This window comes from Mus pahari, chromosome 15 (genome assembly GCF_900095145.1).
Source record: "Mus pahari chromosome 15, PAHARI_EIJ_v1.1, whole genome shotgun sequence".
Taxonomy (NCBI): Eukaryota; Metazoa; Chordata; class Mammalia; order Rodentia; family Muridae; genus Mus; species Mus pahari.
Window position 1 is genome coordinate 27,060,218 of NC_034604.1, and position 18,559 is coordinate 27,078,776.

An 18,559-nucleotide genomic window follows, 5' to 3' on the forward strand; every position below is an offset into this window, starting at 1 on the left:
TTTTTTTTTAAAGATTTATTTATTTATTATATGTAAGTACACTGTAGCTGTCTTCAGACACTCCAGAAGAGGGCGTCAGATCTTGTTACGGATGGTCATGAGCCACCATGTGGTTGCTGGGATTTGAACTCCGGACCTTCGGAAGAGCAGTCGGGTGCTCTTACCCACTGAGCCATCTCACCAGCCCTCACTTTTTTTAATTAGATATTTTCTTTATTTACATTTCAAATGTTATTCCCTTTCCTAGTTTCCACTCTGAAAATCCCCTCTCCTCTCCCCCCACTCCTGCTCCTCAACCCACCCATGTCTGGCCCAGGCGTTCCCCTAAACTGGGGCATAGAACCTTCACAGGACCAAGGGCCTCTACTCCCATTGATGACCTACTAGGCCATCCTCTGCTACATATGCAGCTAGAGCCATGAGTCTCTCCGTGTGTTTTCTTTGATTGGTGGTTTAGTCCCAGGGAGCTCTGAGGATACTGGTTAATTCATATTGTTGTTCCTCCTAGGGGGCTGCAAACCCCTTCAGCTCCTTGGGTACTTTCTCTAGCTCCTTCATTGGGGACCCTGTGCTCCGTCTAATGGATGACTGTGAGCATCCACTTCTGTATTAGTCAGGCACTGGCAGAGCCCCTCAGGAGACAGCTATATCAGGCTCCTGTCAGTAAGCTCTTGTTGGCATCTGCAATAGAGTCTGGGTTTGGTGGTTGTTTATGGGATGGATCCTCAGGTGGGGCAGTTTCTGGATGGTCGTCATGCCTTCAGTTTCTGCTCCAAACTTTGTCTCTGTAACTCCTCTCTCTCTAAATTTTAAATTTGTTTTTTTGTCATTTTTGTATGTATATGTGCTTCACGTGTGTAGAAACATGTCATGCATCTGTGTGCACATGTGGGTGGACGACAGAAGTTGACATTGTATTACTTGGTTTATTTCTCTGTATATATCAGGCAGGGTGTCTCACTTAGCCCAGAGTGTACTGATTCATCTAGTCTAAGTGGCCAGGTTACTCTGGGGACCCCATTTCTACCTTCAGAGCACTGGGAAGCTACTGTGCTCTGGTGGCATTTACATGGGTACTGGGGGTCTAGACTCTTCTGGTCCCGATACTTGGATGGTGAGCATTTTACTTGCTTAATGATCTTTCAAACCCCAATTTACTTTTTAGCTATACATTTAAAGTATAAAACCTTATTTGCTAACATGTTCCTTTTTTCCTTGTTTTTTTTTTTTTTTTTTTGAGGTAGAGTTTCTCTTAGCTGTCCTGTCTCTGTAGACCAGGCTGGGGTTGAACTCAGAGACCTGCCTACCACTGCTGGCATTAAAAGCCTATGCCACGGGCTGGAGAGATGGCTCAGTGGTTAAGAGCACCGCCTGCTCTTCCAAAGGTCTTGAGTTCAAATCCCAGCAACCACATGGTGGCTCACAGCCATCTCAAGATCTGACATCCTCTTCTGGAGTGTCTGAAGACAGTGTTCTTACACATAATAAATAAATAAATCTTTAAAAAAAAAAGCCTATGCCACTATACCTGATGAGAAACATGTTTTTATATGTGTATGTTTTTTCTTTATTGGAATCTGCCCAAAAGCTGAGAGCTTATTGTAAACAGCCATGAGATGTTTTCTGCTTCTCCTCTACTTCCTGATGTTGAAGTTTGAAATGTGTATTTAGGGAGGCAGAGACAGACGGATTTCTGAGTTCGAGGCCAGCCTGGTATACAAAGTGAGTTCCAGGACAGCCAGGGCTATACAGAGAAACCCTGTCTAGAACACGCCCCCCCCCCCAAATGTGTAATTAGGTATTTTGGGGTTATGTTCTATTAGGGAAAACATCACTTATGTATGTTGTGGGGATATGTTCATGTGTGTATATTCACATGGTGCATGTGTATGGAGACTAGAGGTTGACTTTAGCTTTCTTGCTTGCTTGCTCTCTGTTCTCTTTATGTAGCCCTGGGTGTGGACCAGGCTGGTTACAAACTCAGAGAGAACTGCCTACCTCTGCCTTCCTGAGTGCTGGAATTAAAGGTGCGTGCCATTATTATGCCCAGCTTTGCCACTTAATTTTTTGAGACAAAACTCTCACATTTCTAAGCTGGCTGGCCAGTGAGCTCTAGGACTTCACCTGGTCCAGTACTGCGATGCTTTTGTGAGTACCTTTTACATGGTTTTTGAGGATTCAAGCTCAGGCACTTTTGCTTACAAGACTTTCTCCTGCTCAAGACAGGGTTTCTCTGTGTTGCCCTGGCTGTTCTAGAACTCGATCTGTGGTCTCAAACTCAGAGGTCCATCTGCCTCTGTCTCCTGAGTGCTGAGACTAAAGGTGTGCCTCCACCCCTTTGGCCCACTTCTGGAATTTTATATAGTCAGGATAGGTTTGTTTTATGGAAATAGAATAGACTAGGTTTCATGGAGCCTGGAAACTGCTGTTCTGTGAAAGTGAATGTTCTATTTAGTGAGTCAGAATGATGTGACTTTACTTGATGTATGTACTATAAGCAAACTCTTGACAGAATTGTGCTCCTTGCTTAACATTACAGATTTATATTTAGGGGAAAGATGAACTTAATTTAGTTGTTTGAGTAGGTTTTTATCCTTAAAAATTTAGATATTTAGTAATTATACATATAATTTACTAAGGCTATTCACATATAACTAATTTGTCTTCTGACTTCTGTTCCTTTTCTTACCTAACCACCCCCACCCCCAGCCCAGTTATGGGATGACTGTGTTTGAGGGAAGTCTTAACTTTTAGTTGAATTTTGCCATTCTAGTATTGTGTTTAAAGTGACTAGTACAGCGAGTACAAAACCTATTAATTTTCAAAAGGTTAAAAGTTACTATATCTTTGCATTTGGTTAATAATTCTAGTTTCATTGTGAAGCTTGAAGGATAACTTTAGGACCTAGTTTTCCATGTGGGTCACTGAATTTTCAAATTTCTATGTCAGGTTTTCTGCTCTTAGAAAAAGCTGAAATCTTTTGGCAGCTCCTGTTGAAGGAGAGTCGGAGGTCCTGGCACTTTGCTCTGACTCTGCTGCTCTAATTGCCTAGAGGAGCTACAACAAAGTAGCTCAGCCTGGAGGTTTCAGTAGTAGAAGTGTACTGCCTCAAGGTGGGGAGAGAAGGGCTCCGTTCTTGTTGACACTTTCCTTTTGGCTTGCTGTGTTCTCCTATGGCTGTCCTTTGTATTGTCTGAGCCTTAATTTCTTAATATTCAGGTTAGAACCCTAAAGCTAAATATAGATAACTGGGATTTAGGGCTTTGATAAATGAAGTGAGGTGGGCACAGTTCAACCCAGAACACCAACAAAACATTATTGAAAGTTTGGCCAAAAGAATTTTCCTTCTTCCCCTCTATCCCCCCTCCCTTATTTTGAGAAAGTCTCTTGTAGCCTAGGCAAGCCTCAAATTCTTTATGTTGCAGAAAGATTATATTCCCTCCTCCACCTTCCAAATGCTGAGATAACATGAATGCACTATGTCCAGCTATTTTTATTTTGTGATGCTAGGAATTGAAGACAGAGCATTTTACTGGCTAAGTCATCTCATTCTCTCTTGCCCCTCTCCACCACGAAGTAATTGAGTGGATTGCTGACTTGAAGATGAAGCTTGTAAGGCATATGTGAAGTGTGTTCATGGCATGAGTTTGTAAGGCATATGTGAAGCATGTTCGTGGGGTGTATGGTGAAGAGGTTTTTTGTTTTATTTAGTGTTAGACTTTTCAGTTTTTTCATTGATTATGTATATGTGGATGGGCCCATGTCTGTTACATTATGTGGGTGGCGATCAGAGGATAACTTGTGGGAGTTGGTTCTTGCCATCTTTCTCTGTGCAGCTCTGGCTGTCCTGGAAATCATTCTGTAAACTAGCTGACCTTCTTGCCTGCTTCCCAAGTGCTGTGATTTTAGGTGTTCACCACCACCACTCTGCTTTTTTCCTCCTTTTTCCATCATTCTAGAATTTTGATTTTTTTTTTTTTCTGAACTTGAGTAGTACTTTGACAAGAAAACCAAGCAAAAGACCTTTCTCAGACCTTTTTTGTTTTAGTTTTTCTGAGATAGTTTCTCTGTGTAGCCTTGGCTGTCATGGAACTCACTCTGTAGATCAGGCTGCCCTTGAACTCAGATCTGCCTGCCTTTGCCTCCAGAGTGCTGGGATTTAAAGGCTTTTGCTACCACTGCTCAGCAGCTTCAGAACACTTGTGTATGTGATTTGGGTTTGTATATTTTCCTGAGTCAGGGTGTCACTGAGACAGGGGGTTTGTCCACTCCTTCCCTCCCCTCCTTATCCTTCTCTCCATCCCTCCCTCTCACCTTACACATTCCAGGTTACTTTTAATGTGCATAGTAACCAGGGTGGCCTTGCTCTTTGAGTTTTCTTCCTTTGTCAAATTACAGGTATTTGCCATCAGCCTGATTTTATGTGGTTCTGGAGATGAAACAAGCACTCTACTAGCCCTTGCAGAACAAATTTTATTCAATAACTTGCTTGTTTTGTGTCTAACCTTGTTTGTTTTGCATTGGACCTTAGTTATTCAGCCTTCAGTCCTTGATTTGAGTCTTAGTGCTGTCCATTGTAATACCCAAAATTAAACTGTAAGCCCCACTCACCCAAGGACCAGGTAACTCTCTGGAATGTTGGGAGTTGTTGTTCTTGGAAAATAACAAATGCCTCATGGGGAAAATATGTTACTTATGGATTTCTCTTTATAAACCCCTACAAAATATGTCTCTGGGCCACTCAGATGGAAGTTCCAGGGAGTGGTCCTGACCAAAGTGCATTTTGGTCAGTATTTAATAAAGCTTGCTTCAGATTTGGCTCAAAATGGTAGAACTGGTTTTTGTCATGCAAATCTCAGGATTAACACTATCCAGCTTCAAAAATCCCCAGTTTTCTGTTATTGTTTCATTTGATATCTGTTTGAATGTTTTCTTAATCTATTAAATTTCCTATATATATATATCTATCTCTCTCTATATATATATATCATTAAGTTCACTTTTTTAAAAAAGATTTATTTATTTTTATTATATGTACATACATTGTAGCTATCCTCAGACACACCAGAAGAGGGTATCAGTTCTCGTTACAGATGGTTGTGAGCTACCATGTGGTTGCTGGGATTTGAACTCAGGACCTTTGGAAGAGCAGTCAGTATTCTTAACCGCTGAGCCATCTCTCCAGCCCTAAGTTCACTTTTTAAACCATTTTTATTTTTGAGATAAGATTTCTCTATGTAGCTTTATCTAGCCTGGAACTCATAGAAATTCTCCTATGTCTGCTTCTAGAATGTTGAGATTAAAGGCATATGCTACCAGTGCCCAGCTTTTATACCATTTTATAGTGTCCCATTCAGCTTATTTAGTTTGTTCAATGTGCATAGCTGCCTCCTCTTCCTGGTTCTAAAACTTTTTCATTATCTTGGAAGGAAAGACCATCTTATGAAATAGTCACTTCTCATTCCTGTATTCTTGTAACCTGGAGTTGAGAAACTTTGTATAGCACCTTCTAGATTTTTCATATAAAAAGAGTCACATGGTCTTTGTGTTTGGCTAGTTTAACACATTTTCAGCATAATACATGTTATAATTTATATAGCTTTTTGTTGTTGAAACTACTTTTATTCCATCAAAATTAGAAAATTTATGGCTATAAAAAAAATAGAACTTTTGCTGGGTAGTGATGGTTCACACCTTTAATCCCAGTTCTTGGGAGGCAGAGGCAGGCCAATCTCTGAATTCAAGACCAACCTTGTCTACAGAATGAGTTCCAGAGCAGCCAGAACTACATAGAGAAATCCTGCCCCAGAAATAGCTAGCTACCTAGCAAACTAGGTAGACCTAAATATGCTTTCTTGGAGGGCTTGGGGGTGTACCTCAGTGGTATTACTTGTGAGATCCTAGACTCAATCCCCCACTACCACACTCATTCCCCAAACTTAAGACAGTTTATTATTTTATTTTTTTTTACTGAAATTAAACATGCTAAATTTATTTTGTGGTGTGTGTATGGTATGTGTGTTTATGGATGAATGCATTCATGCCTATGTGTATGTATGTATACACCTATACATGTACATGTGTGGATATTAGAGGACCTCAAGTTGGCGGTGGCAGATTGGTTCTGCCTTCCTACCATATGAGTCCTGTGACTCAAACTCAGGTTGTTAGGCTTGGCAGCAAGTGCCTTTTACTGCTGGGCCATCTTACCAGCCCCAGATACACTGCTGCAAACCCTGTGAGTCTTCCTCACCCCCATGGCTTCTCTGTGTAGCCTTGATTGTCCTTGAACTCTCTGTAGAGCAGGCTGACCTTGAATTTGGAAATTCACCTGCCTCTGTCTCCCCAGTACTGAGATTAAAGTCATAACCAGTGCCCAGGCCCACTCTTTAAGGGGACCTTGGAATACAGCTTAGCTTTTAGTAGGTAGACAGTGGAGGATTCTGTGTTTGAAACTAGACTGGGTTACATAATTAAACTGTCCTCAGAACAAATTTAGAAAAAATTTCAGGCCTTTAGAAAATTTGACCTAGATATCTGGAATGTGACTTTTAATTTAAATCTCATTACTGAGATATAGTTGCATTTATGAGATGTCAGTGTAAACATAGTCTATAACAGCCTCAAGTGCTTTTTATACATAGTAACTCATTCTCAACTCTAAGGGGTGGGATGTTTCTCATCTTGTTACAAACTAACATACTGGAACTGGAGCTAAAGAATTACTTCCTAGTAGAAGAACTGACACATTAGATGTGTATATATAGCCTCCCGAGTGCTGGAATTAAAGGCGTCGGCCACCATGCCTGGCTAGATGTATATTTTGTTACCCTATTTTGGTGTCGTGTATCCAGATTTCAGGTACTATCACTCTTTCTCTGTATCATTGCTTTTACCCCTGCACAGCCAAAGTGAAAGGAGTACCAAGACGATTTTTATCTGAAGAAAAGCATTAAGGTTTTTTTCTAGGCCCCTTTAAAAATATCTCGAGAATAATGTAAGCAAATGTAAGAACAGAAAAATAATGGAAATTACAGCCTTCTTTTTTTTTTTTTTTTAAGATTTATTTATTATATGTAAGTACACTGTAGCTGTCTTCAGACACTCCAGAAGAGGGAGTCAGATCTCTTTACGGATGTTTGTGAGCCACCATGTAGTTGCTGGGATTTGAACTCAGGACCTTCGGAAGAGCAATCGGGTGCTCTTACCCACTGAACCATCTCACCAGCCCCCAGAGTCTTCCTTTTGAAATAAGTAATTGTGATCCCTTTCAGTTCTCTAATTCTGGAATTACAGTTATTGTACTCAGCTATTAATAGGAAGTTTGACAACCTTTTTTAAGGGATAAAATAAAGAGTTTTATGATAAAATACTATAAAATAGTTTTATGATAATCTTAAAAATAGATTAACTGTGAAATATCTAAATGAAAATTTCATTTGAAAATGTTAATAGTGATGCTGGAGAGATGGCCCAACAGTTAGAGAGCATATATTGGTCTTGCAGAGCGTTTCAAGAGAACTGAAATTTTATTCCTACCACCCAGGTCAAGTAGCTCACAGTCACATGTAACTTTAATGCTAAGATTCCTGGCAACCATATAACTGTGTGCACACATATGAGTAAAATAAAAATCTTAATCCAGCTCCTATTTTTCCTCTATCACTTCTTCCACCTTTATTATTTTGAGACAAAGTCTCATGTAACACAAGATGGTATGTAGGTTTTTGAAAAATGTTAATACTCAGTTGATGCTTGCCTTTTCTTCCCCAGAAGAAACACAAACACAACCCAATAATACTCTAAGCCATTATACATTATACATTTTACTCTCTTCCATTGGGGCAAGCTTTTACAATAAATAGGTTATTAGTACTTACTCTGTAATAAACCCTGTCACATTTTGATTTTTTTTTTTTTTTTTTTTTGAGGCAGGGTTTCTCTGTGTAGTCCTGGAACTCACTCTGTAGACCAGGTTGGCCTCGAACTCAGAAATCCACCTGCCTCTGCCTCCCAAGTGCTGGGATTAAAGGCATGTGCCACCATGCCCGGCCATGTTTTGATCTTTAGTACCTATATTTATTTGGTGGGGTTAGACTCAGGACTGTATGCATTCTAGGCAAGCTTTCTGCTACTGAGTTGTATCTCTAACCTTCATATTCATTTTATAAACAGTGTTTGAATGTTGGAAACACTGCAAGGAAGAAAACCGTTAAATGTTCACTGACCCTGTAAGGTAGCTAGTGGGTAAAGGGTCCTGCTGCTTAGCCTAACATTCTGAGTTTGATCCACATGATAAAAGGAGAGAACCCAATCTTGCAAGTTGTTGTCTGACATCCATACACTTGCCATGTGCCCCTCTCTCCCTTCAAATAAATAATATGAATTTTACAGCTGGGTAGTAGTGGCCTATGCCTTTAATCTTGGCTCTCCAGAGGCAAAGGCAGGTGGATCTGCAGAGCTAGTCCCAGAACAGCTAGGGCTACACAAATAAACCTTGTCTCCAAAAACCAATACATAAACAAGTATTTTAGAAAGTATTCACTGAAAATATCTGTCTGAAAAGATCAGTTAAAAGCACTGGCTTCTGCAGATGATCCCACTTTAGTTTTCGACATGCAAATGGCAGCTCACTTCTGTCTGTAACTCCAGTTCCAGGGATCTGATGCTCTCTTATGGTCTCTTCAGAATATACTTGTAGGCAAAACCACTTACACACATTCTGAAAAAGTCTAAAAATGTTTTCAATTTAGAAAATTAGTTTTCTAGCCATAGTTGTCAAGTCATGTGATATGTGTACTGAAATACTTCTGTCTTCTATTCTAGTGACTTAGTAGAAAAACATCACCATGGCTACAGAAATTGGCTCTCCTCCACGATTTTTCCATATGCCGAGGTTTCAACACCAGGCTCCCCGACAATTATTTTATAAGCGACCTGATTTTGCACAGCAGCAAGCAATGCAGCAGCTCACCTTTGATGGAAAACGAATGAGAAAAGCTGTAAACCGAAAAACCATAGACTACAATCCCTCTGTAATTAAGTATTTGGAGGTAAGTGCAGTAAAAGTATTTCCAGTGGCCAAAGTGCTTTTTTTAAAAAAAATGTATTTATCTGATGTATATGAGTGCTCTATCTGCACACCTGCATGCCAGAAGAGGGCATCTGATCACATTATAGATGGTTGTGAGCCACCATGTGGTTGCTGGGAATTGAACTCAGGACCTCTGGAAGAGCAATCAGTATTCTTAACTGCTGAGCCATCTCTCCAGCCCTGACAAAAGTGCTTTTTAAAAAGTAAACTAAGTAAAGAGTAACAAGTATTACTTGTATTTCTTGAATTAGTGGGATGGATTAGCATGTTGAGTTCATTAATTATCTTCTGAAAATGACTCAGTTTATGTGAAAGAATAAAGTGACTTCCAACATAGCAGTATTTTGAGACACTTGCACTGAGAACATGCTGTGTCCTACTTCTGAGTTCTCAGAAAGACATTGTAGTCTGGAGGAGGGGCTCTGTATTTACTTGAAGGTCAAGTACCTGGGACAGTCCCATGGAGTGTGTTGGAGTGGAAGGGCCTCAGCTCTGCTTCTCTACTTTTGAGTTCCTTATGTACTTAGGTTAGCCTGTTAAATGTTACTGTCCCATTCATTTGGTTTTGTCTGCTTTTACACCTAAGTTCAGTAGTTAAAGGCCTGTTTGTCAGACTTGAGGTTTTTCCTCTCTTTTTAAGATAGGATCTTAGGTAGCACAGGCTGGCTTTGAATTCCTGAATATTTCCCTCCATCCCCCAAGTACTGAGATTTATGCATATGATATCACGCTGGTTGTTTAGTGTTTGTAGGCAATTTCATTTGGGAAACTAGAGTATAAAGCTAGAAATTGAAAAGAATAAAAAAGTCAAATGCAAAATACAAGAAACTGTACTGTGATAATGATTTTTGCAGAAATATGGTTACCAAGCTATCCTTACCTCCCCCTTAACTTACTTATGTTTATTTTATGTGTGTGATTGTTTGCCTGTATGTCTACTGTGTATATTATGTCCCCTGAAATTGGAATTACAACACATGCATGTGTTGCTTGGTACCTATATACATACAGGTGAAGGCAAATATTTGTACACATAAATTTAAAAATACACATTAGGTCTCATTAATAATTAAAATTTTCATGATTGTCACAGGACCATATATTCATTAGTTAATTTGTTTTTAACAGAATAGGATATGGCAAAGAGATCAGAGAGATATGCGGGCAATTCAGCCGGATGCAGGTTATTATAATGATGTAAGTATAAGTCATTATACCAGCTTACTAACAGCCTCCTTGTTTGGTGGTGTAAACCTCCAAGAATGGGAATTCTGGTTCAAGGATGTCTTACATTTTATGAATAATATATTTCCAGAAGGGTAATGGAGTATATCTGTATTTACTCTGATTTAACTTGGTCTCAACCCCAATATTCCTATAATTTAATGATGAATAAACTTTGGGGACAGAAAGCAATATTCAAACATTAAACAGCTTCAAAGTCTTTTAATAGAAGTCTTTTAATTTTAAGTTTGGGTTTTTGCAAAAATGCTTTCCTGTATTGACTTTGAGAAGCAATTTAGGAAATAATACTTAAACTGACACTGAAAGTAAGTTCCAGATTAATGCTAATGGATGTTTAACTATTATGTATACTAACTTTGTATCTACATTCTCTTTTAATAAATGTAGAACACTTTTAATTTCCTAATGGCTTGGAAAATTATCCTGACGTTTTCTTTAGGTGTAGAAATAGTTATCTTGGGTGGGGGGAGGGTATAGGGGACATTTGGGATAGCATTTGAAATGTAAATGTAGAAAATATCTAATAAAATAAGTTTAAAAAAAAAAAAGAGTTATCTTGCCATGTACTGGTGTGCCTTGTTTCTTCTTGTGTGTTTACCCAATGTTGTTTTTCTTTCTTTTTTTTAAAAAAGCTGGTCCCACCAATAGGAATGTTGAATAATCCAATGAATGCAGTAACAACAAAATTTGTTAGGACATCAACAAACAAAGTAAAATGCCCAGTATTTGTTGTGAGGGTAAGTATTCAATTAGGTATTTTTTTGAAAAACTAGTACTTATTTTTACAAATGTATTTGACAAGGCTGGACAAGGTGACATAAGCCTTTACTCTTAGAAGCAGGAACATCTTTGTGAGTTCAAGGCCAGCCTGGTCTATACAGTTCCAGGCAGCTATGACTACATAGAGAGATCCTGACTGAAAAACAAAAATATTTGATAAAACAAAAATCAGACATTATATTAAATGTATATCCAAGATAATAATTGGTTTACTACTGGTAATTTTCCTTTTTAACCCACTCTTTTATCCATTTTGTCCACTACTGTTATGATAGTGCTCTCTGAATGGTTTTTATCATGTTGTAACTTCCCTAGAATTCTGGAATATGTAGGTTCATGCTGCAGCGGTCTCAGTATGACTCCTGAATAGAATTGCCTTTGATGCTGTTGAATGTAAAGCTGTTAGGTGTTGCTAAGAAACGGTGATTTAGGAGTGTTGAAAAACTATGATACATCATACTCAGTAGCTCTGAGAAGATGCCCAGTAGTTTCTTTGGAATTTATAGCCAGGGATATATTCACATTGTTTACTATTTTAGAGAGATTTTTACATAAAGAAGGTTCTCTTCCATACTGACTAATCATTCAGTTCATTTTCCTGTTGATGATAGTGTAATCATTTTATTTCATTTCCTTTCTCTGTGTATGTAGCCCTGGCTGTGCTGGAACTTACTCTGTAGACCAGGCTGGCCTCGAACTGAAGGATCCACCACACACCTTTACCTTTGAGTGCTGGGACTAAAGGCAAGCACCACCAGTGCCCAGCCACTTGATTTTTTTTTTTTCCCCAAATCTTGAAAAATAAGAAAGAGTCTGGCAGTGGTGGCACACGCCTTTAGTCCCAGCACTTGGTAGGCAGAGGAAGGTGAGGCCAGCCTGGTCTCCATAGTGAATTGCAGACCAACCAGGGCAAGACCCTCTTTCCAAAAAGAAGAGAGAAAATTATTTTTATTTCTGTATATGTAAATGTATTGTATGCATGTTGTGTTTATGGAGGGTATTGTATCTGTTAATCTCGAGTTACTGGCAGTTTGAAACTACCATGTTAGTGCTAGCAATCAGATTTAGGCTTTCTACAGGAACAGCAAGTGCTCTTAATTGTAGAGCCATCTCCGACTATGAGACTTCATTTTAAATTATGTGTTTACATGCCTGTCTCTGTGTATGCTAGTGCAGGTGCCTTTGGAGGCCAGACGAGGGTGACCAGTCCTCAGAGCTGAGTTACAGGTTTTGAGGTGCCTTATATGGATGCTGGCAATTGAACTCAGTTCTTTTGTAAGATCAGTATATTTTCTTTACCATTGAGTCTTCTCTCTAGCCCCTCGTTTTGTTTTTGTTCTTGTTTTTGTTTTTCCCCAAATGTAATTACTGTATTTGTAGGCAGGGGCTCTCCCTCATGATTTATCATGGTGTGTATGTGGAGGTCAGGATCACCTATGGAGTTGCTTCCCTTCTTTTACCTCTATGTGGGTTCCAGGGTTGTGTTCAGATTGTTCAGATTCTCTGGAGCGGGAGACCAACAGGTGGTTGTGATCTATTTGATGTGTTAGGAACCAAACTGGTCCTCTGGAAGAGCAGCAAGGACTCTAAACTGCTCCATTAGTCTCCAGCCCTTTAATGTCCTTTTATAATACAGAAAACCTTTTGAAATGAAGCCTGAGTATTCTTTATCTTTATTTCCTCCCCTTATTAGTAGGGATAGAACCTAGGGCCTTGAATTTGCTCTGAAGTACATTTTTAGACCCCCCCCCCCACACACACTTAAGGAAAAAAAAAACCTACAAACTTCCTCTAGGTAGTCTTGATCTCACTTTGTATTGTAGCCAGGCTGCCCTAGAACTCTTCCTCCTTATCTTCTCTGTGTGGTGGATAAGTATTTTCCTGTAGAGATCAAGTGTAAGATCTTGGGGGAAAATTTGTGTATATTAGAGACACAGTCTGCTGAAACTTATTAAGAAATAAAGCTCTGTATTTACAGTTTAGTTGACTGAAGAATTGATAGGGCTGGGATCATAGCAAATAAAATCTATTAAGGTAGTACTCTATTCAGAATAATTAAAATGATGACTTATTGATAAAACAATAAAGAGTCAAATCATCATAGGTACTTGTGTCATTTTCCAAATAACCTGAACTTTATGTGTTTTCTTTATGCACACCTATTTTTGAACTATGTTTTTACTTAGGGTATTAGAATTGTTCTGATGTTTTGTGTATTTATGTCCTTTATGGAAAATGAATGAAACTGAACAAAAGGAAAAATGAATTATGCACATACAGGCACATATGTTTGTTGTGTGGGATCAAACTCAGGGCCTTGTGTTTTCTAGGCAAACCTCTACCACCTCTAGCTCCTCTTCTAACTTTTAAAGGATATTTAGGAAAAGTTTGATTTTTTTTTTTTTTTTTTAAAAGATTTATTTATTTATTATATGTAAGTGCACTGTAGCTGTCTTCAGACACTCCAGAAGAGGGATTCAGATCTTGTTATGGATGGTTGTGAGCCACCATGTGGTTGCTGGGATTTGAACTCAGGACCTTTGGAATAGCAGTTGGGTGCTCTTAGCCGCAGCGCCATCTCACCAGCCCAAGTTTGATATTTTTAATGTTCTCAACATGTGATATTTTTTCTTTTGCTCAGTTTGCTTGCGGAATGGGGGTATTTTTATTTCAGTTTTAAGACAAATTCTCATTATGTTGTCCTACCTGGCTTGAACTTGCTTTGTAGACCATGTTGGCCCTGACCTCACAAAGATCTTCTGCCTTTGCCATGCAAATGTTTGGGATTAATGGTGTGTGCCAGATGCCTAGCCAATTGTCTGACTGTCTGTCTATTCGTGCTTCTCCCCCCTCCCCCCATCCCCCACTTTCGTTTCAAGACAGGGTCTCTCTCTGTAGCCCTGGCTGTCTGGGACTCATTCTGTAGTACAAGGTGGCCTGGAACTCGGAGATCCTCCCAGCTAAGGATGATCTTGACCTTGTGCATCCTGCCTCAGCCTTTACATGCTGTAGCTGTGGGCCTTTGTCACAGACCTGACCGACCCTTGCAGATGCTTTCATTATATGTATAGACCACCACACTATTTTTCTATATATATTTGGCAAATAGCAGTTAATTTTTATTCAGTCACTTGAAATTTTCTAGTGACTGTCTACCTTGTTTATATTGATCTACTATGTAGCCTAGAAAAAAGTGAAATCTTTACACATTATGATTTATTTAACTTTCTTTTTTAAGTACATAGCTATTCTCTCTCTCTCTCTCTCTCTCTCTCTCTCTCTATATATATATATATATATATATATATACACACACATATATGTATATCATATATATATATGTGTGTATATATATGTACATATATGTATATATAAATACATATATGTATATATATAAAGTAAATATATATATTTACTATATTAAATATATATGTGTGTTTATTTAAGTTTAGCTAATAAATCCGAGTACTAGTGCTTTCTTTGCACTGTATGATGCAAGTTCTTTTCTGACAATATTAACTATAAAATTCAGTGTTGTCTACTTTATGTTGGTTTTTTAAGATTTTATGAAAATAGACTTTGGGAACTGGAGAGATACTCAGCAATTAAGAACACCTGCTGCTTTTCCAGAGATTTTTACTTCAGTTCCTAGCACCCATATTGTGCAGTTCATAACTGCCTGTAAATGCAGCTCAAGAGGATACAGTGTCTTCTTACCTCCATGGGCACTGCACACCATGGTTTACACACACACACACACACACACACACACACACACACACACACACACACGTAAAAGCAGGCAAATAAGCCTTTGAAATAGTCCTTAAATTAGTAAAGTGACAAGACTTGTGCTTATGTGTGACATCTTCTTTTTCCTCCTCCAGTGGACCCCGGAAGGAAGACGATTGGTCACTGGGGCTTCTAGTGGGGAGTTCACCTTGTGGAATGGGCTGACTTTCAACTTTGAAACCATATTGCAGGTAACAGTATAACCATCAGATGCTAGCTGATTTAAGAATTTTAGAGCACGAACAGTTTCATTGGCAATGTAAAGCTTAATAATTGGAGGATTTACTGCTCTGAGTTAGTCTAGGTTCCTATTAGTCTCTGACATGTATTCTCTTAAAGCAAAACTTAAAATTGTTTTCTGTTTTCACAGGCTCATGATAGCCCTGTGAGGGCCATGACTTGGTCACATAATGACATGTGGATGTTGACAGCAGATCATGGAGGATATGTGAAATATTGGCAATCCAACATGAACAACGTCAAGATGTTCCAGGCACATAAGGAGGCGATTAGAGAGGCCAGGTTTATACACAATATACCATTTTCTGTAGTCCCTATTGTCATGGTTAAATTACTCTCTAAGTGTATTCTGGGTGCAAAGATGCATGGGCTCTCTCAGATTCTGGGAAACTTTCTCCACCTTATGAACACAATATTTCTCTTTGTTTTCACACATTCACCATTTTGCTGGCACCTTTCTGAAATAGTTTTGTCCTGGTATCAGCCTTTGCAATATGTTAGAGATGTATTGTCTGCCACATTTTGCACTGGTTTTCTCTTTCATTTATGGCTAATAATGTGTATACGTTATTCCTTTTTATTATCTACTGTGTAAGACAAGAATATTCCAAATAAAGAATTCAGTCTTTAATTATACAACTGAATAAAATCTAAAGCCTGCAGAAATCACCTTCAGAATCCACACAAAATTCAAGGAAAAAAAAAGAGGCTTAAGTGAAGACCTGGTTGGCTTGGTTCTGCCACGACTTCAAAAAGAAAGTATAGGACTAAAAACCTCACAGATAACTCTCTGGACGTGGCATACATTAACGGATTAATGAATGGGTTCTTCATGCTTTGCAGCTGTAAGCAGACTTTTATCAAAGAAGACTCTAGGACTTTTCTTCTGATTCACTGTTGATAACATGACTTATGCAAATGTATGAGTGGAGTTAAAACATTTCCAGTGAGTTGTATGTTTTTACATAACAGTGAGAAATGTATAGTAAACTTGGGGGAAAGAGTTTCACAAATAAGTCTGAAGAATTGCTGCAGCCTCAGAATAAAGCTAAGCAGCATTCTTATGGTTGTGCCATCTATGTGTGGGAAGAAGTTGACTTTAGAAACACTTGGCAGTTACTTGTTTCTTCTTTCAGGAATCCACAGAAATTGTTGCATATACATGTTTCTGCTTTCTAGACTTGGCCTCAGTGTCGTGCTCATAAGTTTTTTTCACCATTAACTCATTCAAAAAAGTTCAAGGGAGTTCATACAGTTCATTGAGAATCTTGATCTTTTTTCACAGCCAGGAAGAAAACTGGCTCCCTCTTGTATAGCAGAATCATTGGCTTTAAGCAGAAGTCTGAATATATATTTTAAAAGGTGCAATGTTCATGGAATTGCTTTACACCTGGAAGAAGGCATGAGGTTATCACAAGCATTTAAAAAAAAGTGAGAAACATATATAAAGATGATGAGCAGTCAGTTTTACTAGCCTGCTTAAAAGTGTTTGAGCCTATCATTTTTGAAGTTTAAGTGTCTAAGGCAGAAACTGATGCTCATGTTTTGAGCAGTATTCCTATATGGCTTAAATGATTATATGAAGGAATATTGTTAAGAATAGAATACATTTAGTTTCACTGTTAAGGCAGCTCCCCGTGTTTTGTTGATATAGGAAATATACCAAAAGGAGCACAGGCAACATTAGGACTAGTAATGTACTGAGTAGGTCTCGGAATATTGATGGAAAATGATAAACAATTTTTTTCAAAGCCTTTGGATGAGATGCATATATTAGCTGACTACATTCTCTTTAAAGGCCTCTTCACTGGATACTTCCTTCTCCTGTTTATAATGCAGCACAGTGTTTTTATTTTTCCCTGTCTGAGAAGCATGGATGATCTGTTAAATGCTGACTTCTTTCCCCTGCTGTGTGTCTTCACGTAACAGTTTCTCACCCACGGATAATAAATTTGCTACATGCTCTGATGACGGCACTGTTAGAATCTGGGATTTTCTTCGTTGCCATGAGGAAAGAATTCTCCGAGGTATGTGTGCTAACAGTACTGATTGAAGTATTTAAATAGGGAAGGCTTTTGTGGTTAAATCATCACACTACACAATATTGGCTTGTATCTCCATTAAAGTATTTTTTATACATTCACCACCTCTGTCAAGAAAGCACAGATCTTCTCTAGCTTGCATTCATTTAGTAAGTTTTCTCTAATACTATCATTGAATTCTTTGAACTGTAAATTAAGTATAAGCTCTCCCTCGTCCCCATCACTTAACTTCCTGTGCCCTTTAGGAAAATACTCTTTCCTGACCTTGACATTTCAAACTAATAGACAGCTCACATAGTCATGGCAGCCTTTGTTCAGGTAACAAAGAACAGACAAAATAGAGATAGTGATGGCTGTACTTCTTGATATTTATTTACCCCCTTTTGAGAAAGGTTCTCATTGTGAGGCTTAAGCTGGCCTAGAACTTCCTATATAGCCTATGCTAACCTGGAACTCAGACTTCCAATTCTGAGAGTACAGTAGAACTTCATTGCAACTGGCTTCTTACTTGGAATTGGTAGATGATTGTACATGCATAATAGAGTGTCAGCACCCTTTATATGACTTCCCAGTGTTTGGGAATTAGCTGTGTTTTATATATCCTTAGTGCAAACATTATAGTAAAACCATTTGTACTTCTAAGTCCTTTCAGTTTATTAGTCACTGGGAATGTAGTATTTTCAAGCGTTTAGTTTAAATCTGTGCTAGTTTACAAATAGCACTTTCTGTCCCATGCCTTTGATTCCAGAATGCCTCAGAAATAACCTCATGTGAAAGGGAAATTGAGGGCTGGAGAATGGGTACCAGAGAAAAGTAGCCAGGACATTAAGATTCAGAGATTTCCCTTCATGTTGAAGAGTCAGCAGTTAGTTGTCTTGGTAGAATTATAAATTTCTTACCACTAGTGAGATATTTTATCATTGCAGATACTGTAGTACACACCCTTTAATCTTGAAGAGGCAGGCAAATCTCTTGTGAATTCCATGTTAGTGTAGTTCTGGTCTACAGGCAGGCCAGCCAGCACTGTAGTGAAACCCTGTCTTAGAATAAAGCAAACAAACAAAAGTAAACTTAAAGAAATTTAGAAACACGTTTCAAGCCTGTATCATTGAATTGAATGTGTTTTCACATTAGCTTGGATCCTCTGTACAGTTGGTCATCACTGTAGCTAGTATAGGGATCTTGTTGGTGCCTGTCAAATTGAGGGGGGATATGCATTGTGCAGGTGATGATACTATGCAACTTCAATGAGGCAGAGTCTTTGAAAACTTAGTCTGAGTTATTGAATGAGTGAGTACCATGACCCAGATTTAAATGACACATTCAGAATAAGTCCAATGCCATAACTAGAATCTTTTTTTTTTTT

General features: G+C 38.5%; 1 protein-coding gene across 3 annotated transcripts in view; it reads left to right on the plus strand.

Annotated features, from left to right (window-relative positions):
• Positions 1–18,559, plus strand: part of Wdr33 (WD repeat domain 33) — a 111,424-nt gene that overhangs the window by 21,401 nt on the left and 71,464 nt on the right. For all 3 annotated transcript variants that reach the window (XM_021214212.1, XM_029547253.1, XM_029547254.1), the window contains exons 2-7: positions 8,827–9,053; positions 10,223–10,291; positions 10,972–11,076; positions 15,007–15,102; positions 15,282–15,433; positions 17,081–17,178. In XM_021214212.1, the coding sequence (XP_021069871.1) occupies positions 8,850–9,053; positions 10,223–10,291; positions 10,972–11,076; positions 15,007–15,102; positions 15,282–15,433; positions 17,081–17,178 (724 nt within the window). In that variant the 5' untranslated portion in view covers positions 8,827–8,849. The remainder of the gene's footprint in view (positions 1–8,826; positions 9,054–10,222; positions 10,292–10,971; positions 11,077–15,006; positions 15,103–15,281; positions 15,434–17,080; positions 17,179–18,559) is intronic.